The sequence below is a fragment of the Hippoglossus stenolepis genome, chromosome 12 (assembly GCF_022539355.2).
Source record: "Hippoglossus stenolepis isolate QCI-W04-F060 chromosome 12, HSTE1.2, whole genome shotgun sequence".
Taxonomy (NCBI): Eukaryota; Metazoa; Chordata; class Actinopteri; order Pleuronectiformes; family Pleuronectidae; genus Hippoglossus; species Hippoglossus stenolepis.
In genome coordinates, this window is record NC_061494.1 from 5803261 (window position 1) to 5825479 (window position 22219).

A 22219-nucleotide genomic window follows, 5' to 3' on the forward strand; every position below is an offset into this window, starting at 1 on the left:
TGTATGGCTTGATGTCTTTTGCTATGTGTTCTTGGAAAACAAAACAACTTCTTGTCATAGATTGGCTGTAGTGAATATTGTCAAAATCAGTCCTATACATCCATTCTAAAGTATTTTTCATTAATGTAGGCCTATATTTGAGTTTTATTGGAACAGCCCTGTCTTTGAAACTAAAAACTTAACTTTAACTTGCCCTTAACTGCAAGAGCCTTCACAAAGCACAACCCTGTTTCTTGATTCATTATAAGATCATTCATAATCACACACAGTTTCAATGCTGTAATTCTGCTTTCAGAGCTGCAAGTCTTACAAACTGTTATTTCTGTCCATGAGCACTGCAGCTGTCTTTAAAATCAGACACTTCTTAATCTTGATGATAAGAAAGTTTAGATACAAGCCTTGAGGTATTGAAAATTGTTGTGTTAAGGTTATGTTTCACTGAGCAAAGTGTTTTTTTTCCAATCTTACAATTGTGAGAGGAAATATAAGAGAAACATTCTGAGAAAGATGTCTGGTGGTGGTGCTATAGATGATGTTATTTATCGTACCTTTATGAATTACTTTATTAATTGATTGTTATTTATTTTCACTTTTTAGACATGATAGCGCTATGGTTTTTAATAGTTGCATAGTAGTCCCTCAGTCAGTTGGTGCACCCACTGGGGCCAAGACTGAAATATTAAAACTGCTGTGCCATGAAATTCGGTGCACACATTCATGGTCCCCAGACAATGAACTCCAATGACATTGGTGAATGTCAGATTTTTAATTTAGCATTTATATTGGTATTTGTGGTTCTCTAAGGATAATTTGTAAAAGCAACTAGTAATTCCCTGAAAAAATCAGGTCAAAATTTGTATTTGTTGAATCCTTTGGTTTATCACCAAATTCCTGCAAAACTAAGGACACTCCCTTCAACCTAATCAGTACGTTGTCCTGATTAACTACTGTTATCATGCTTAAATAACTAACCTAACATGGTGATCGTCCAAAATATTGCACCTGCTGAACATCACCATGCGAGCATGTTAGCATGCTGACAAGTATAGCACTGCTAGCATGGCTGTAAACCAGTGGAGGACAAATTGTGGCTTCTTCTCTAAAGTGTTCTTCAATCTCCTCTGAGTAAAGATGCAAATAGAAGGCATATAAACACCAATGAACATGAAACTGGAGCATCTAATAATAATCACTGAACTACATTTCAAACTTAATCAGGTGGCAGTCAAATGGAAACAGCATACTATGAAACAATATGGCAGAAACAACAAAACTTTTTAAATGTGCCGAACCTATCAAATGCATTTTGAGTCATGTAGTGTAACTCAAAGCATACATTTTGCATTTTGTAGTATCTTTTTCCAAGTCAGGAGAAACTTTGCTTCTTTAAACCATTATGGGAAAAATGACTTGCCCTGAGATACAATACTACATCAGCAAGATGAATGTTTGTTTTATTGCTAAGAGAATAACAACTGGCCCACAGCTAAACCAGTGCTGTAAACTCTTTAGTCTTGTTTCCACTTTGTCTCAGACATGTCACTGCTTTCAGTTTTTTTGCAACTTAATGCCACTGTTTGTGTATTTTCATAAAAAACTGAATGATCTTGTTGGTGATGTTGCAATCTAAAACAATCATGTTACAGTATATCATGTTGATGCATGAATGAAATCTGCTCTGTGACTTAATCAAGAGCAAAGACCAGATATAAAAATCTTCCTTTTCTGATTGACAAAACAACAAAGCTATGCCAGTAAAAGGACTCTGTGAACATCTGCTGAGACTTGTCACCAGTCTAATTTGAGCCCGGAGTGGTGAGAAAAGGAGGATGGTTGAGTGTAAGATCCAATAGAGAGACGGGCCTCCAGTCAGCCATAGTCGATGGCTGAAGCCGATTCCGTGGTAAATGGGTCCACTCCTTAGATAATGGAAATCTCTGCCAAGTGAGATGTCAGTGTGTGAAGGAGAGAAGGAGAGAGGGCCACTGATGAGAAACAAAGCCGTCAGTGTAGAGAAGAGGGAAATGGAGTGAGTGTAGGAGAGTTAGAGAATAAAGCGTTCAACCTGTAAGAGAAAGTAAGGAGTAGGTGGATGAGTAGATAGCGGGAAAGACAGAAAAGGGGAGAGGGGGGAAAAGGACTGTGTGTGTGAATTGATTTCCTCCAGGCCTCGCCCTGGCTGATTATGTTTCTCTCTGGATGCAGGAGTGTTAAAACGATTAAGATTACAAATTGTCAATTTAATCCCAGCGCCCAGCGTAATTGTTGGGATACTACTCCCCTCTCAATGGCCATAAATCTGCCACACAATCCTTAAAGAGCAATAATTGCAGAAGCGAACGCAGTGAGCAGCCACTCTGCCTGTCCAGCCGATGACTTAGGTTGATTGCAAAACATTAACAACCTTGTCAGCGTGGCCGGAGTCGCCGCCACCAAACATCCCTGCCTGACCGTCAAACCGCAGAAGTTATCAGACGAGGACAGCGTTTCCCAGAGGGCACTGATGGAGGGAGATAGCGAGGAATCCAAGGTGGGGACGGCGAAAACTTTGAGTGACACACAGAGGGAGCTGATCTCAAAGAAACCACCGGCCCCCACCTCACTTTCCCTCATCTCATTATCCTCAGGGGTGGACACGTTTGTCGCGCAATTGCAGGCAAAGATTCTTGATGTCACCCTCTGCTGCACCCATGGACCACTCTCCCTCTGCAATTACAGATAACCATTCACCTTTCGATAATGGGCAGGGAGAGGGATTCTTGAAGTTCCCTTTACATTCTGTAATGGCTTAGCTAAAGGCAGTGACAGCTCCCACTTAGATAATGAGGCCAGAATGACAGCATAAAAGCACTTAAACACCGACTAATCTGAAATTAAAATCCCCCCGAGCCACACTTCAGACAAGTTGTGGGAGAAGGTCCGTAACCCATCTCATGCATAAGGCTGCAAATGTAGGTCACTTCATATTCCACTATTCCAGCACATACTGTATTTTTTGGTTGCTCCTAGCAGTGCGTTTCTTTCTGGAACCGTATAGATGCCTTCAGAGAAAAGTATTCATATAATAAGGTGATAGTTGCACAGACCATTAAGTACCTGAATATGGATGCCTTTCGATTGATGAGGTTTTCTTGCCCCTGTGCATGCAGTATTGTAACGCTGCTTTATCTCTCACTCTCTCTTGTTCTGTCTGACGCACATAAATCTACCATAAAAACAGGACGTCGTGAAGTTTCCAGTCTCAGCATCGCCGGGGGCTGTTTAGCCCAATAGCGCTCTGTAATCATCTCGCACACAGCAGGTAATGTCAGCAAGCATCTGAGAGTAAGCTGATTCCACCAAAACTGTTTACAGAGGGAATTACAGAGGAGGACAGCGGGAAGATAATCTCTCCCCTAAAGCTTCGCCTCTGAGTGCTGAAAAAAGAAAAAAGTCAAGTGAACATGACTTTTGAAATTGTGAACTGAAAGCTGGGCCTTTTTTCCTCTTTGATTATTTACTCAGGCTCTTCTTTTTGAGAGATTGTGATGAGCGGTCACAGGGGCCAAGGCAGCCACCTGCATCTGCAGAGGACGAGCGAAAGGCGCTCCGATCTCATCTCGCATTCTCTTTGACTCGCAGAGAGAGACTTCAAAACCTGCCTTCAAGTTGCAGATTACCACGCGTTAGCCAGGACCATTTGAACGGCGCTTTGACTTTGATTCACAGCTTCGACAGAATGAAAGAGCCTGATTGCCGGAATTAAAGTGCAGTGGTTTGTGTGTGTGTTTGTGCGTCCTCTCGCTGCCAGTCAAAGTAGCCCTCACTGCTCAGATTTTATTTAGATCTCAAAGTGACTAACTCTGTGTGACTGCAAAATAACCTCAGCTGTATGGGCAGCTCTGTCTGAATCACTTACTCAAGCTAAAGGGGAAGCTCTCCAATTCTTAACCGCAATGACTCGGAAAGCAGAACAATAAAGCCGGAGCTGAATGGCATCGCACTGGCGGCAATGCATACACAGCTCAGCCTTCAGAAAGAAGAACTTATACAGTATTTAGAGACAGAGATGACAGATGGATAGAGGATGAAACATCGCTCTCTCTGTCGTTCCCATTGCTATTACCAGGGCCAAGCTGAATCTCATCTGTCTGCCACAGAAGCTGGGGACTGACCTTGCCTCTGCCCCCAAGTTATGCTTTCAGAATATCAGCAGGAGGAAGGGAGGGGGGGAGGAATGAAATGATGAACCCGATTTTACAAGGACGTTTCTAGATGGATGTATTTTTAACTCCCTGCAGGCGGAAGAAGGGTGCTGAATGAGTTGGTGGGGGATGGCAGGGGTGCCCATGATATTAGGCCTGAGTGGAGACATGTTGGGGGGGCCCCAGGGCCTTGATTGCAGATGACAAGGTCACACGACTTAAGAGTCAACCTCTGCTACCTCCACTTAATCACTGTCTCCTGTGTCCTCATCCCTGCAGACCAGTCCCCTCTCCATCCCTATTCTATCAGCCTGAAAGCTTCTGGTTGTTTCACACTACCCTTCTTATGCTCCTAAAGCCTTTTTAACACCTGCCCTACCTGCCTAATTCACTGTCTCACATCCATTATACCTCGGCCCCGCATTCTCCTACACTTTCACACCGTCCCCTCGTTCTCTCCTCCCATGGTGAATCAAAGTGGCTGCGAGAGGCTGCCAGGGGCTGCAATAGGTGCGAGCTTCCCGCGATAGCGTAGGAGGTAATTATCATCAGGATGGACCTCTGAAGGAGCGGAAGGGGGAGTGGAGCGGTAGATGGAGAAGGGGGCGGAGGACGGAGGATATTTTTAAACCCGGCGATGACAAAAACCAGCCGGCAGCTAGACTCCACAGCGTGGTTCTGCTCTTCATCAAACCCCTGTCTCCTCTCATGACTGTCTCCTGCTACGCATTAATCTGAGAGAGAAGAGAAGTCCTTCCACATCCACATGACCTGTGTATTTTCTGTAAGGGATACTGTCCATAATGTATTTTCATTTGGCTTCATTTGGAACATATATGTTCAGTGGAAACTGAGCTGTCTCGATGATAATAAGGTATTATGTATTTGTATATGTGTATAATTCCCTGACCCACTGCCCGGACTCTCAGGAGACAACTATGAACTAAGGTCGTGTAACCAAATATCACAATGTTGACTCATTTGCTGTAGGTCTGACAATGTTTTATGAGTTTGTGTTTTAGTAAAATGTTACAGTGGACACATTTCATTAGGAATTAATTACTAATAATGAGTTTCGTCTTCTTTGAACTGTAAACCAAACAATTTATCACCTTTTTAATTAACTTTACACATAATTTAAAATCGTCACTGTTCGACAGACTGTAAATAAAGGTGGGCAACATGACTCACAAAAGGTGAAGGCAAAACGTCTCGATGGCCACCTGGAGGCTGTCTGCAGTATAGGCCTCCTCCATGTTAGTGGATGGGACATGGGCCAAACTAAAAAGAACAATTTATTTGTCTCAAACATGTTTTTTGTCATTTTAGGTTGACAGCTGAGACTGACTCAAGATTGGTCACATTTATCAGCAGGACCATGCTACTGTGGCTCCATACTCCGATTGCAGACTCTGGCAGTTAGAACATTATTATTTCACAGGTGTAAGTTTGCAAATATTGTGACCATTTCTTCATAAACAGATTGTTTTCATGTGTTTGTTACAATAGTTTCCCATCTGTCATTTCAGTCTGTTGCAGTCCCTCAAGGCGTCTCGTACACTCCCCTTCTCAGTGAAGTTAGTTTAAAGTTTAGGTTTGGATTTTTTTTAGAATGTCTTTATACAATCCATAGGGAGACATTAAAATGATTGATTGTTGAACATGGGATCATTCCTCCTCTCCTTCACGTAGTAAGAACATAATAGAAGCCTGTTATGAAAGAATAATGTACATTTGAACTGAAATTAAATGACCCTTCAGCAGTCTGTGTCAGCCAAATCACACGAGTCTCTTCCATAATTTACTATTTGTTTTATTATGGACCGTGTATGACCAGGAAAAAAACAACTGCAATAATACTCAATGTGGCTACTCCAGCCTGCTGAGGCTTCATACTATTTTTGGCTAAAATTGACATTACATTTTTTTTACAGAACTCTGGATTTAGGCCATCTTGTACAGCACAGAAGAGAGGAGGAATAATTGCAGTGACCCACGACTCTTTCAATGTATGCAGCAGTTTCTTGTGAAAACAGTGTGTCTTTGAAATTTTTCATTAACTGAGAAAAATGTCTTAGAGTCCATGTATTTTTGGAGAGCCCCAGATGAATAGAGCTTTTCAAAGTTGATAAATATAGGCGTAGCTAATAACATGATTATTTGCTGCATAGCACTGCAATAATTAATGAACGGAATCAGTGTCTGTGTCAAAATCTCTGCTGTGAACAACTATTAAATACAGCTCTTGATCTGATAATGTAAAGTATAAATAAATAGACATTTTTAATAGAGAAGAAAACGGTGCACTCTCAGTGTGAAAGAGGAGCCTTTTGTCTCGTGTATGTAAAACCTCTGGCAGTTTCAGAAAAGTCAAATTTGCATTCTACATGTTCACAACAAACTAATGAGAAAATATGAAGTTCAGGTTCTTCTTGATTATTTTTTAATAAAATTCTGCTTCCTAAAAAATGCAATAAAAATGTGTCCTGAATGTGGCTGTGAAATTCTTTTCACAGTTTAACTGCTTTATATTTCTGCAAAGATCACAAGTCGTTATTCATTAAGGGAAAACAACCATGTCTATTTATGTTATAATTCCAAAATTTTGCTTATTTGCTTCTGATTCATATTTGCCAGTTATTTAACTAAACTTCCAATTAATGAGTTTAAAACTGAACTTGGAGAACTTGTTATTTTCTCCTCTCAGGGGCATACAACAACTATTTTTACTCTCTTTTTTTCCCCTTTAAATGCAAACTGTGCGGTTAATGAATTGTGAATAATCTTGTAAAACCTAAATGCTGGATGAGGTAAAAGCGGTAAAACATTTACAAACATGATCGCACTGGACTTCTATTTGCAATATTGTGATTAAGACCTTAGTTTAACATAATTAGATAAATGTGTATACAAACGTTGGGTTTTAATTAGACACTTCTGCAGAGCATTGACATTTGTCAAATTACTTTGATATTAGCAGCAAATAATTGAGTACAGCCAATAATTAAACCATTAGCTGTATGTAAACAAAGCTTGCCATTAACATCATCTATTTCTGTTTTATCTCTTGTTCACACATTTACTCTCGCTTCTCATTTCCTACTTCCTTCAACCAGCTGCCATCCTCCTCCTTTTCTCGTCTCTCTCCCACCTCTTCTATTTTTCCCAACCATGTACCATTAAAGGATCCATTTTCCATTAAGGGGTCTCCAGTGCTGCCCATGGTCCTTGACAGACCTGCTAAAGTTTTTTTTAAAGAAACCTGCTAAATTGTACTATTTCTCTTTTACTTGTTCGTTCACCTTTTCACAGTCTCCTTCCATACAATCAGAGGCCGGACCACATTTCTAAGTTTTATGATATGGCTGCAAGGACACAGTTCTGGATGATGGAAAAGTGTCAAACCCCATTTAATGACTTATCAGCCAAACATGCAGCATGCAGTGAAGTCAGAAACACAGTATGTCCTAAAGGCAAAAAGTATCGTCAGTTCTTCATATTTTTATCTCTGGAAAATCCTCCAGTGTCCGACAGCGAAAAATGAAAAGAAGAGTGACTTTCAGATTAATGAGGCTTTTACAGTTCTTTAAATTCTAGATCACAGAATACACAGTGACCACCGGGATGTACTTTTTCTGTCTTTTTGTCATTTATTCAGAACATTAAAAAATTATAGCACAGCATGGATGCCTATGGTGTCCGGTCATGTATATTTAGCAGTTAGACACATGTAAATCAATCTGCTGGGTGCAGCAGAGAAAAGGGCTAAAGAGGTGAATATCGTCAGCCAATCATATCACTCAATCACTGTGATGTATGACAGCTCAATTAAACACAATTCATGCTTCTGCATCGAAGCTACGCCGTAGGTACGCATGAGGCCGAGCATTCATAGTTGTGCATACGTGTGTGTGTGTGAGTTGCGCTGCAATTACACCGCCGGACGCTAGTGGAGGTAGATTTTGCGTCTTCTGGTTCTCGGCCCACTTATTTACAAATTCAGTGACCGATCCAGACAGGCATTTTTTTTTCTTTTTGTGCCAAACTGAGTCCAGCCTGACACACCGACTTTTTGCTTCCCTGTCCCTGACTGTCATGCAATTCTTGTTACCATGGTTACAGCTTGCCTGCTTACGTTGGTTACACATGTGTGAGCAGACTGAGCACCATCAACATGGCCAAGACCATCAAAAGGGATTGTTTTGGGTAGATTGTTTGGTTTTTCACACATACAGAAAGCCACAGTTGTTCTGTGTTGAACAATTGCAGTGTTCACCTTTTGCTTACTTAACTAATTATAAATCATAAACTGAAACTGTGAAAATAGGAGTGCCGTTAACTTGACATTAATCGCAAAAGAAGTTAAAGCACCATGTTAATTAGGAAAGCCAATCCTAATTCGTAAATCAAAGTTAAGATGTTCGCTGTCTAACAATTCTTTGGTAGACGAGACCAACCTGAACATAATTTCTAAATTTCTCCATCACCCACCGCGAGTCCTTCTGAGTAGTGACCGAGCCCAACGTGAGCCCAACATGAGCCCAAATAGGGGTTTTGATTTTTCACCGATGACCCCGATGGGACAGGTTGTCACGCTATATTCTGTATGTATCGTCTGCACTTCTTTGAAGAGCAAATTGAAAATTCCAATTTAAGTTCCATGATCAATAGAATAATTAATAACTGACTGTGCATGTAACTATCTAGCACCTAATGTTAAATTACAAATTATAAGAAATCTGATAGGACAGGGTATGAAAACACAAATGGCATTTTAATTTTGAATGTAAAGCAGTATAAAGAAACACTTTAGCACTATAGCAGTATATACTGTTATTTTGTCCACCCAATTGTGCCTTTATATTTAGCTTATTGGCCTAAAATAACTTAATCCACAAAAATTTGTGGATTCAAACCCATATGAAGACACTCATTTTACAAATTGTGAGAAAAACACTCAATTTTATTGACAAAAACGTGTTCAACATCCTCATTACTTACCTTGAGTGAATAAAACACAACTAAGAGCATACTTACTTGTTGTTTGAATCTGTCGACGATGTCTGGTAAGAGAGTCCTCTCCCTCCCCGGCTCTGGTGTGGTCACAATGATGTCAACATCATGACCAAACTCCTTCCCCCTGGAGATGAAAACATAGCACTGAGAATTACTCACTGTGACAATGAGAACACTAATCATTCATTCACAGTCCCTAACTGATGAAGAGGGAAGGAGGCAAACAGAGCTATTAAAAGCACAAGCTAAGCTAATAACACTTGTCATTATTCAGACAAGTCATTGCTTACTGCTTGTTGTCTCATCTTCATTTTTTTACTTGAAGCATTGTCGAGCCATGTTCAACCTGAAACAATGTATTGTCGCTGTCAGCTCAACTGCAGGCACAGGGTGTTTCAGTTCTGTAAGTGATTATCATGCAAGTACAGGTTCAACCAAGAGCTCTGCAGGGAACCTGTGTATGTGAAGAGGAGATGTACACAAACAACATATCAAAGATTTTGTCTGGAATCATCCCGCTGAATCAGTTGCACAGCTTTCAAAAAACTGCTGTTTTTGAGAACACTGACTCTCTGAAAATGCAGCATGCTTTGAATAATATGACTTGGTTAAAGCAGATTTAATAATGACTGACTTCGAATTTGTTACGACTGGAATGACCACATTGCGGTTGTATGCCTTTAGCAGCTGTGCAGGTTCAGTCTCATCAGGTGTTCCTGATATGTTGCATTCACAATGATGAGTCCACCATGACCTTTGACCACCCAAATCGAATCCGTTCATCCATGAGTCTCAGTGAACATTTGTACCAAATTTGAAGAAATCCCCTGAAGTCCTTGAGATATTGCATTCACTGCACCAAAATGTGTTTTGTGAGGTCACAGTGACATTGACCTTTGACCACTAGAATTAAATCAATGAGTCCTTGACTCCAACTGAACATACTAAATGTGAAGAAGTTCCCTCAAAACGTTATTGAGATATTGTGTTCACAAGAATGGGACTGACGGAGGACCCAAAACCATGATGTGCCTGGACACTGGCTGTCACCAGTGAGGTAGACTTTATTTGAAATGAGTGTATATGAAGCTACTGTATCACTGTTAGACCGACTTTTGTAATAACTCATGCTGCTGTGACCTTTGATGCCAGACTGTTCACTCATGAAAAATATAGAGTTCCAGTGTCTGAGATATTCTCTCGGTAAAGTGTTCTGACTGTCCTTATATTGTTATTCAGACAGGAGACAAACTACGACCTTGTCCTCATTGGAGTTTGGTACAATAGCCTGGGAAGGGTTAAGCAGATTCTATACTCTTTATCATGTATGGAGTCTGTTACCAGAATAAATACTGTAATTTAAATCAATGGCGACTGACCACTTTGTTTTATTCATTAATTTGGCATCGTCGGCAGGATCAGTATAATGGGTGCATCAGAGCTTAAGACTTTTCTGTTTGTATCTGTAATTTATCAAGTTAAACTCAAACTCTACAACAAGTATTTCATTGTGGTTTTGCCTCTTCTTTATCTGTTTGAATCTATTTCAGGTTTTTTCTTTCTTTTATTTATTCTTATTCTTTTAAATCCTATTTAAATTTGTCTTTTATATTGTCTTAATGCATTGTGTGTTTTGTTGGAAGCAATTTGAATTGCCTTGTTTTAACAAATGCTGGAAATAAAAGACCCTGTTCAAGAAAATAATCGATGACCGGCTTAATGCCTTTAATGCTGTTATACCAGGCAGTTGTACCTGGGGCGAACTATTGGGCTGCAATCACATCATTTATTCCTCCTTTTCCCATATGTGCAGATCCGTGTCCAACTTGATCCACATGACCATCGGCGCAGAACTACACCATCAAGTGAGACAACATGAAAGAACACGAGGCTGCAAACACAAACACTGTAGTCGGCTACAATAGAGGACGGGATAAGCACAGATTGTTTTGCAGCAATGTCCACTAATATGGTATCTTAGGACACAGAATCAATATCAACTCTGTGAGCAGCACATTTTTACAATAGCCAACACTGTTTTGCAGTCAAGTGCAACTACAGTACATGATCATCTGATTCGAGCAATGGGGCCAGTGCTGAGGGATTTAAGATGAATACCTATGAACAGAAATATTAGAGTTGGGGAGAAAAGTCCCTTCATAGATCTATGATCAGCTGCTGCAAAAATGCTAAACTTTACATCCATTAAGATAGGAATAGACTTTTCATCTAAAGCCGTTTTCAGACAAGACCTGCAGGTAAAATCAGGAGAATTGGCTGCGGAATTTACCCGGTTATTGCCTTTCACACATGCACAACACAGCGGGAGGTTTTCTGCACAGACGCTTTCACAACAGCAACACATCCTCCTCAATATTCATGCGAGAGGTGGAGCAGCCGTGTGCAGCAGGCAGAGGCAGGAAGTGACGTATTAACTCTGCCGAGATCACGTGATCGTGTTTACAGCACCAAGACACCGTCGTCAGCTCTTATCACCACAAACTCTCTTGACATCTTTGTCGGTGTCTTCTACCTGTATGACACTGCTTTTTCACTGGGAGATATTTGTTTTGTTTTTTAATTTTAAATTTTGCATCTGTGGCATTTTGGAAGCATCATTACCCCCCCACTTACTCGCAGTGAATCCAGCGGGGAACCCTGGACCTTATACGAGGAGGTTAAGCAGATAAAGTCTGCATCTCACTCCGACAATTCACACATGTACCTCCTCCGGAGAAAATACTCAGGAACTGTGGAGTCCAGTGCATGTCTGAAAGCTGCTTTTGATACTTGTGGCAGCAACAGCCCGTTAACAAGCTGGCATCTCCTGCACTACAGGAGGCAGCTTTGAAGAATAGAACGCCACAGGGTGGTAATCATAAGCCATTTGCAGAGACTCTGGATATTTCTCTCTTGTACATATGGCTGACCCTCTAAAGGTGAAAGAAATGAAGTAGTACAGAGGCCTGGACTCATATTTTTGCATGAAGCCTGATTCTTCTGCTCAGTGGACTTCTACATTTTTTTAATGTACTGTGTGTATATTTAGAATAGACGCCCCATCATCCAGATACATGACAAAATGTGATGGGTTCTTTTCCATCCTTCCACCAAGTTTCATGGTTATCTGTCCAGTAATTTTTGCGTAATGTCGAAGAAATTCTTCTCGAATGTTGAGAGTTGTTAATTCTCTGAAGAATTACAGACATGATGTGATGGATCAATTCTCTTTACATCATGCAGCATTGAGAGAAGACCCACACGATTGTTGTCTGACAGAATTTCAGATTGTCTTGTCTTATGTACCCTCAGAAGAACAGTTGCAGACTCATTACATGTTGATCAAATTGGCCAGGTCATCCAGGTATTAACAAGGCCCTCCTGAGTACAATGGTCCTTTCATGTTACCACTCAGTTGATTGTCATCTGGCTATTTGACAGCATGAATGAGTATCACACAGACATCATCTGACTAAGCCCCTAAAGATAACATCGGCATCATGTGACATAAAGATCACAGAAAATCAATACATTTCCAAGTAAAAAACTGAAATTACAATATTCTATTCCACGAACAAACTTGTGCTTTGAAGGTCATAAGAGGAGCTGATCTGATTGGCTGTCACTGAAGCCGGCTCAAACTCCTCCTCCTGATAATGTATTCCTCCTACTAGCTATATTCATCAAGTTCCAGCCACTTCTCCAGACTGGTCGGTGCTGTGCCAGGATTGTACACGTGCACCTCCTGTCAGCACAATTGCAGAACAGCAGTTGGCCACACCCACCTGTGTCTGCACACTGTGCATTCCTGCCGACGCACACATTCATGAAAACACAGTAAAGTTTGTAGAAGTTTTCTATGAAGTCTCAATAATTCAAATCATCACAGAAACGCTCCACAGGCTTTATTTTGTAGTCTGATGTGCTCTTTGGCATTTGAGCAAGATATCAGGACCATTATGTCTTAAAGTAAAGCGGTGATAAACACATGTAAGTCAAAATGAGTAAATATGACAGTGAATATGTCTGTAAGTGAGTCCTGTGATCGACTGGCCACCTGTCTTTCACTCAAGAAGACAGGCTCCGCAGGATGACTCAAGCAGCAGTCAGATGGAATGATGAAAAGTGACAGTGGGTTCCTGGGATTATAGTAACCTGCTAACACAGTCTCATATGGCGGTTTTACAACAGACACAAACACCCAGAGCGGAAGTTACCCCTCAGATGATACACACTACATCCAAAACAGCGAACTAAAACTACAACAATCTCTGTCCACACAGGCATACTGGCTCCCCGTCCACTAGTATGTCACTGGGTCTGCGTTTCGTTGGGAACACGAATTGCTCGAATAATAGCTTATCTCCTACAGTTGTAAGTAGTTGTATCATTGTAGAATGACAAAGACAACATGGTCAACAACACTTGTAATGGATTATCCATGTTGTGTTCTACACTGGTAGCCAAAGCAGATGCAGTTTGTTTTCTTCTGGAAGGGGGTCATGTAATAAGTGCATGAAGAATCAGCAAAGGCTAGGTCATCACCGAAAAGACACAATCAGCAAGCGGTTGTGAGTGACTACAACATCGTTTTGAAACATCTCAGTTTCTGCTCGTCCAGGCTAAAATGCAGCCCTGGACGGGGCCAGCAGCATTTCCAAAGTCTCAGTTCTAATGGCTCAATCTTGCCCTTGCAAGGCTAAACCTATTTCAGCACTACCAAAAGCCCAGGCATCATTTCAGCGTGATCACCTTCCACCGCCCACTCAAACACACACAAACAGTTTGATAAACAATTGCAGAAATAATGCAGACGCTAAGTGTCACACCTAACCACAAAGCAAAATGACTATAAACGTCGTGGGTGATACGGCTCAGAAGAAACCTCGGCGGCTGCGAAGCTCCATGTTTGATGTTTCCTTGCCGCCTCGAACAAATGAGTGAAGGCAGCGAGAGAGAGAGAGAGAGAGAGAGAGAGAGAGAGAGAGAGAGAGAGAGAGAGAGAGAGAGAGAGAGAGAGAGAGAGAGAGAGAGAGAGAGAGAGAGAGAGAGAGAGATATTAAAGGAGTGGAAGGAGGCGTGAATGGCTTGTGGGGAAGCTTCAAAGGTCACCATGGCTAATTCAGGGAGCAAGGAAGTATTAAAAAGAACAGCCATTAGAGCTCCACAAGGCATGATAATGTTAATGGTTAGCGATAGTGGCAAAGAGCATGTACCCCTGTGGCACTGACGGACTGTCCCTGGCTTACAGGTTCACTCAGCAGATGGTGCTTGAGTCACAGTCATTTAATTTGCTCTGTGACTGTATATCATGTATCTCACTTGTCCTCATACTCAGTGGTTTTCATGTCGGCCTTTATGTGAAAAGTTTACACTTCTTTAATCAGTTGACTGGTTGACACAGCTATTTGAGAATGCATCACAGACTCCCATCTGCTGAATGAGCAGCTTTCCTCCAACACTACTAACTGGCGAAGCCGAGATTCTACAACACTTCCAGTGCATACAGGGCACTCAAGTTGTTGAGTGAATCTCGCCGCTAGCCTCTGCTGCGCTGGCAAAACTCACTCGAGTGCACCGCATATATGTGTGCCATGAATAGCAAAAAACCTCAGCGGGAGAGAGACAAAGAGACCATCAGCATAAATTCAGTTTACCTCCAATCAGCATTAAAAACAACCTGACTTTATCGAAGCACGGCTGCTTGTGAGGGGCTGACATGGGAATCGGTGGTTGTTTGAGGTGAAGACACGCAGTTTTACACTTTTCAGCTCTTTCCTGAGTGCACCACACAGCAGCATTAGTATGTGTCGGGTCTGTGCCTCCTCTAATTCAACCCCCTTCAGCGGAAATTAGACGACACCGTGTCAGGCACATTCTCTCCAGCAAAGAGGGTGTTTTTCATCATCTCTAGCCTCTAACGGTGCACCTTCACAACACTGTTTTTATTCAGCATTTGGCATCCCACTTCTGTCAGCGGGCGATATGGCTGAGAGAGATTCAGCAGAAATTGTTAGCTCTGATGGACTGTGTACAGCAACACTACACTTCCAGTGTTTTTTTAAAATTCTAATTAAGTGCAAAGCAGAGCAGAGCAGTAGATCTATAAACGCCTGGTGTGAACTTAAGCAGTCTGCTCTTTTATTGTGCGAGAGAAAATGTTAAATTATTAAATACTTCTCCACAAAGCCCATAAAATATACATGGCTATTTACAAATTTGTGTGGACGACAGTGCGACATGTATGAATAATACAGATGTGGGGAGTGTTGCTGCGGCTGGAAATTTCACTGAATGCATTCATCTGCAGGAGGGACGGAGTGCGAGAGCAGATACAAGCTGATCAGGGAAAAGAAACAGCTCCATTTGTAGTGATGCATTTCACCTTCCATCTCGCTTGTTACCAAAGTTTGCTAATGGAGAAGAACCAGGTGATATTCGAGAACAAGCAGTGTGTGCAAAGTCGACATGGGCTTAATCTCATTATCTGACGGCATGTTTTTGTGCTTTCGCCTGCAAGCTGATAATAGAGTTAGTTTAGAAAAACCATGACACCCTGAACCAAACTGACAAGGATTACTTATCTCAATTGTTGTTCCTGGAAGAAACAGTGCAGGGGGACTCAGCCCCAGTTCGAGGATGTGAAGGCTGACACCATCAGGCCCCTCATCAGTGTCAGTTTGAGGCGTATTCCAGACGATCAGATGTTAAATAGCAGGCGCAGCGGGGACTTCACACTGAAATAAATACAGTGCTCCGCTGACACCGTGTGAGCCTTTCACACACAGCGGTGACAGAAGCTGCGTTTTCAAGACTAATCTATTTTTAATCCCCCCCCTCATCCTCCCCAACAAAACCGCTTTAATAATTGTCACCCGCCCTCCACAGCTGTCCTTTCAATGAGGATAATGTCAGCGGCATCAACAAATCCTCGCCATGTTGTTTCCTCTGAAGTGGATGACAGCCTGAGTTTATTCCAAAACGCTGCTTATTTCATGAAACTTTTGGGAGTTATTTTTTCGTGTATGTTATCCAGAAGATGAAAGATTAGCCAGAGTCGAGTATGTCTATTTAAAGAGGTATAGAATATACTGTATGTGTATTCCCATTTTTGACAAGGGCTATCGGCTGGAAAGATGAAGCTAATAAGAGCCTCTGCATCACGCTGGAAATTATAGGTAATTAAATCGAGCTTTGACAGGACATTAGAAGTGAACATTTTCAAATATGTCACCCTGAAGAGAATTAATGGGTTATTAGTGGTGCTGCTGGCATCTCAGAGAGCAAATGCACTTTTTGTTTGCACTTTTTAATAGGCCTTGCCACGCCTCCCACTATGTTTAAAACCACGTCTGGAGAATCAGCTTTTCAACACGATAAAAGTAAATTACTGACTGATAATGTTCAAGTCATCATTCTTCAATTATAGCCCCACATGAATCCAATTAGGTCTCACATAATATTCCCCGAGCCTGCACCAAACATGAGATGAAGTAAATGTCTGCCTCGTCGCACTGAGTTTGCTATAAAGGCTGTCTCACAGGCCCTTTACACTTTGCAGCACACTCCTGGCACATAAATCTTGCACAGTTCCTCCCCTTCATTCTCGATGTTAACTATCCACAATGCTCTAATCTCATTCCTCATCTTTTACCACATTACCACATTTTCCTCTTGAGAAGCAGTTATTTACATAATGAGATATCATTGCAGCTGCCGTTTGTGCTTAGATTTTTCTTTCCTTGTGTTGTTTAAATCTCATCGTTACTTACTGGACCTATAACCACAGACACTAATTAATGTATACCCCAGCATCAAGACACTGAAGTTCGACCATGTAACTGTTGAGATTGGATGTTCTCGCTAACATTACCCACTGGTATGCGTACTGTCTGGAATCCTCTGATTTTAGTTGCAGAGTTGCATTTTGTATTAAGTAAAGCCATGTTTTTTTAATACATAATATGAGTAAATTATATTTTTCAAGCAAGTTTCCCAACACTACTACACACCATTCAAATCAGTTTGTGAGGATTATCTCTGTATATATTTGTATGGGACATTGTGTACTTGCTCTGCGCTCTGACATTTCTTTGTTTTCTTCTTTTTTTTTGCACACCACAGGCCCAGAGGCAAGGGCGGCCTGCTCCTTGTGGGAGGAGAGCTCCTGTCATTGCTGCCTGCTAACTTTATTCAACATTCAATGATTTCTTTGATTTTTCCTGGGATTTATATTGTGTGTTTGAGTTGCATTGTGTCGGGTGCTGGAATGAGGTGAGTCTGCTCTGCACCTTTGATAACTACCACAAGCAGTTGCACTCTGACAAACTCCACAAAGACAAGCTAGGATTCAAACCAGGAACCTTCTTGCTGTGAGTGCTAACCACTATACCCCCGTTTTGGCCCAGTTTGGATCTAATATCAAACTAATACCTTCACACCTTAACCACCAGGGGTTGCTCATTATAACCTGTGTACTACTGGCAACATAGAATAGCTGTATAAAAAGTATACAGTACTATGCATTAGTGTACGGTACTGTTCTATTTACTTAGGTCGGCAGATCGGATCCCAGCCCATGCCGAAGTGTCCTTGGGCAAGATGCTGAACCATGAATGTCCCCTCATAGATGTTGAATGCAATAATTGAAAGTCGCTGTGGATAAAAGCGTCAGCTAAATAACATGTAATGTCATTTTTAATACTGTAATCAGTATATAAATGGAACAGACAATGACACATCTCCACTTGTTTAAATGTTATGAAAGCTTAAAATGTTTGCTTTCGCTAAATTGCTGTTCAGCTTAAATCCACCGGGCTCCATATTTAAATCCAAATTACTTTGAAAAGTCAGTCTATGATCATTTTGTACCAAAATTCAATGAAATAGAAAATGTTAGAAAACAACAAACACAGTCAAGTGAAACATTTATAAGGTTTTTAGAGAGAAAAGAGATTTTTCCCCTTCCAACACATAAAGCTTGTAGCCCAGGCGCTATTAAAGACTGCGAGCTGAGCTGAGGCAGCTCTGTCACCCCTGCTGAGAGGCAAGCGCCTGTCCTTACTGCCAGACTGCTTTTGAATTATTTACCGCACACGCCACTGGTCATGGCTGGATCTCTACAACACCACACAGCAGAGTGCCCCAAACTCACTCAAAGCACTGCACATTAAAAAAAAGTGCAACACAAAGAGCTGGCGATGGAGGGAGGCCCCGGCTGTGAACAAACAGTCACACTCAGTAGGTAGCTTTACAAGAGCACTCACCATGCACTCTGAGATTGACAATGAACTGCATCTCAGCATCCTAATGAAAAACACGAATGACCTGTGCACTCATGTTTCTATTTTTTATGATTGAGGACCAAGAGCCTGTGATAATATGCAATTCTAAAAGTCAAATAAATTAATTTTATTTAGTAATTATTAACAACAGGAGGATGCATTTATCACCAACTGCTTTAAGGCATCTACCCAACCACACACACACACACACACACACACACACACACACACACACACACACACACACACACACACACACACACACACACACACACACACACACACACACGGTGACATCCATGCTGTGACTGTAGTAAGTAATAAGGAGTAGCCACATGGGATTTAAGCAGACCTCCTGAGACTTTTTTTATATCTTTGCATTTCCCCGTGCATAACCAATATGAGGTTAACAACAGTGGAAAAGAAAATTCTGTTCTGTTTCAAGCCCCATATAAACACTGAAAGGAGCAGACAAGTTTTGTACCTTCGAAAGCCACCTGTCAGCGCCGTTATGGCGTCCGATGTGATCGCATGGACAGCTTCGTCAATAATGTTCCCAAGGGCTCGGGCCTCTGCCTTACTGACAGCCCTGGAGATGTCTTCATAGTGCAGAAAACCTGCAGGGAAAAGACCATGTGCTTATTAGTCTGGCAGTCAGCCATCAATCATAGCCATTTGCCCTGGGGAAGTGGAGAGTCATGGTGAATTAAAAGTAAGGTAAAGTGTGATGTGCTGGCAGATAGGAGGCGACTCCCGGTGCACGCCTGCTGCACACACAGGAGGATTACAGCCACTGCAGACAGACAGAGCTAAATTCTGATTTATGGATTGATGGGTATCTTGTTGATTTCATGCATCTTACTTTGTGTTTTTTTCATTTTTCTGGGCGACATAAAAAGCATCAATTTCCTTGTCTTTCCTTTAGAACAGACAAAGCTGCACCGCCATGATATTTCTGTCTGTAGTGCAATAAAACAAATGGGATGATTCATGTTTTTGCTCTTTTAAGATTTACAGAACACAGTGGCGAGATCAGGGTACAAACACATTTTCCATGTCTAAAGAATTGCATTATTTCTCTGCATGGAGCGGGGACCGCACCGTTCCGAATGATGGATTATGACCAGTTTGATGAAGATGTCTGTCAGCCTAATACTATATTGGATGGAGTTTCAAAGTGAATGGGAACCTGCAGTATAATGTTTTGAATAACCACCACGTGCATAGTATATACCTCCAGCAACTTCCTCAGCAGCAGCAAAGAAATGATGCAGAAAAATGAAAAAAATTGTTATTGTTTCCTTTGAGGCATTTAACCACATACTGTATGTTAAAGGCTGATTTCTATCAGATTTGAAGCTGATGTTTTCTGCATGTCTCGTTGCTCCTGTATCACAATTTTTTGGTTCACTCAGTTGTTCCTTTCTGATTTGAGCATTACATCACCTCAGAGAATAATCACTACCAATTTAACTCCTTGTTCTGCATTTCCTTTAATCTCCATCCTGTTTTTGAATCAATCGATTATTTCATATGTCTTTAGCAACGGTAGTCTCATGTCTGTAGGTATAGAAACATCAGTGTAATCGCCTGTCCACCACTTTGCTCCAAGTTGCACTATCTCAACACCTATTTCAGGTATTACTGTAACTTGTTTTTTTTACAAACATTCATGGTTAACAGACATTGAAGCACAATGACTCTGAAGATCCTCTAGTGACACCAGCAATTTGAAGTGTGTGCTTCAGAGTGAAGTGTCTCAATAGACATTGGACTGATGCTATTTGGTGCAGACATTAACAATCTCTGTGGACTTTTGTTATTGCCCCCTCACTTAACAGCTAGCGCCATCACTAGGTCATATATTAAGTGACTAACACTTTGATTCAAGTCCATATACTTTCAGAGTTAATTATATTTTCACCTGGAACATGGACTGATGTGAAACAGAAATGACAGCTAGTAGCATAATTATACGCTTCAATGTTAGGAAACAAGATTAAGAGTCCCCAGCCATGATAGCAGCTCTGAGAGGCTGGACTGCACATCACAACAGTGCTTTGAGCTAAATGCTAACTAACAGCACTTAATTCAAAGTACAGCTGAGGCTGATGGGAATGACATTAGATTCTACGGTATTCGGTCATAAACCAAATTACTGGATACATTTAAATTCTGACCTGAAGATGGTGCAAGATTAAAGTGAAGGGATGTAGACAGAGTTACTGCGATTCATCCTGAAGGGGGCATTTACTGTAGATCCATGACAATCCAGTGGTTATTGACAAATTTCAACTTCCTGATGATGGTAGGTCAGGAGGTCAACAAAGTCAGCAGAGTGCATCCTCAGGGGTTATGAATGTCTTTACAAACTTTTATGCCAATCCACCAACTAGATGTTTATACCAGTATGAGTAACACTTTTGACCTTTTGGTTGGTACAACTGTAAAACTCAGGGGATTTTCAAAGTAAATTAGTTTTTGGCCTCTGGAGATAATAGACATTTGTACAAAGTTTCATCACAGCCAATAATAGTTGTGAAATTTCAGTCTGGACCCAAGTAGCACGGTTTCTAATTGAAATGGATTAACAACCTAGTTTTTCATTGAAGTAAACAACAAACTGGTGATGCCAATTTGTGGGGAACTAGCAGTCTGACACAGACAATGTTTGACAGGCAAGTTTGGTGGTGACCAAGCTGATAGCTTCGAAGTGAGATCATATCAAATAAGCTTAAACCTCATTCAGAAGTAGAATTTTGGAAGGAGCCTGGTTGCAGCTGTGGAGCTGCTAGAATGATACTGAAGATACTAAAAAAAAACTAAATACAAAAAAATGAAATTGTTTCTCTCTGACCTGTGATGAAATAACAGAAAAAAAAATACAGACCAACTCACTAGATGAGTGATGGAAGGAATTACTGACTACACTAGCATGACACGACCAAAGGTGCAGATTTGTTCTAAAACCAGTGAAAACCAGTTTCAAGTATCACCATCATCCCTACCATCGGACATCAGATCCTTCACCAAAGACAAAAAGTTACAACCATCACATCAGAGGTTAGTGCGATACTTTTTCAAAAATGTAATTAATAACTTAGTATAGCCCATGAAGGCTGTAAGAATAAATATGTGATAATCGAAATAGCATTTGGCAGGAAAAAGTTTCCCCGCCCCTGCGTGACGTGTACCATTAACATGCTATACGAGTTATAACACTGTGAGCAGCCTCACATAGACTTGGCGTTCATGGCGTGCTCTGGTTCGTGCTCTGCCCAGCTGATTGATGAGTGCTAATTCCACAGCAGGCATTCCACTTCATAGTCACTATTCATTGATTTTTATTAAAAATACCCCTGCTGCCTTTTGCATTATGTTTTCACTGTAAACTCCCTGCTGGTCACATCTCATCTCACTTTTAGAGGAAACACATTACAGCTAACAAATCACATAAGTAACCTCCTATGGGAGCGAAAAGCACAAAAAAAAAGCACTGAATGAGATGTAGGCCTTTTCTAAGAAGCAAATTCAAGTTGTTTTTTTCAGTCTATCGTTTGTGGAGTGTCAGAGTGGAGAGGGCGAAATGTTGATTTACCAGTTTGTTGCATCTGGTTTAGTTGGATGCTGGGGTCTGTCAGAATGCCGCCGAATGAGCGCAGCCCTCTGCGGTACCACCTCTCCGCCGTCTTCGGTCCAACCCCAAACACACTTGTGAACAGCTGGCAGGAAACG

General features: G+C 41.3%; 1 protein-coding gene across 1 annotated transcript in view; it reads right to left on the bottom strand.

Moving 5' to 3' along the window:
* Positions 1-22219, bottom strand: part of dntt (deoxynucleotidyltransferase, terminal) — an 84161-nt gene that overhangs the window by 37042 nt on the left and 24900 nt on the right. The window contains exons 6-8 of the mRNA XM_035172782.2: positions 22083-22206; positions 18969-19101; positions 9222-9324 (exon numbers count right to left, since the gene is read on the bottom strand). Coding sequence (XP_035028673.1) covers positions 9222-9324; positions 18969-19101; positions 22083-22206 — 360 coding nt within the window. The remainder of the gene's footprint in view (positions 1-9221; positions 9325-18968; positions 19102-22082; positions 22207-22219) is intronic.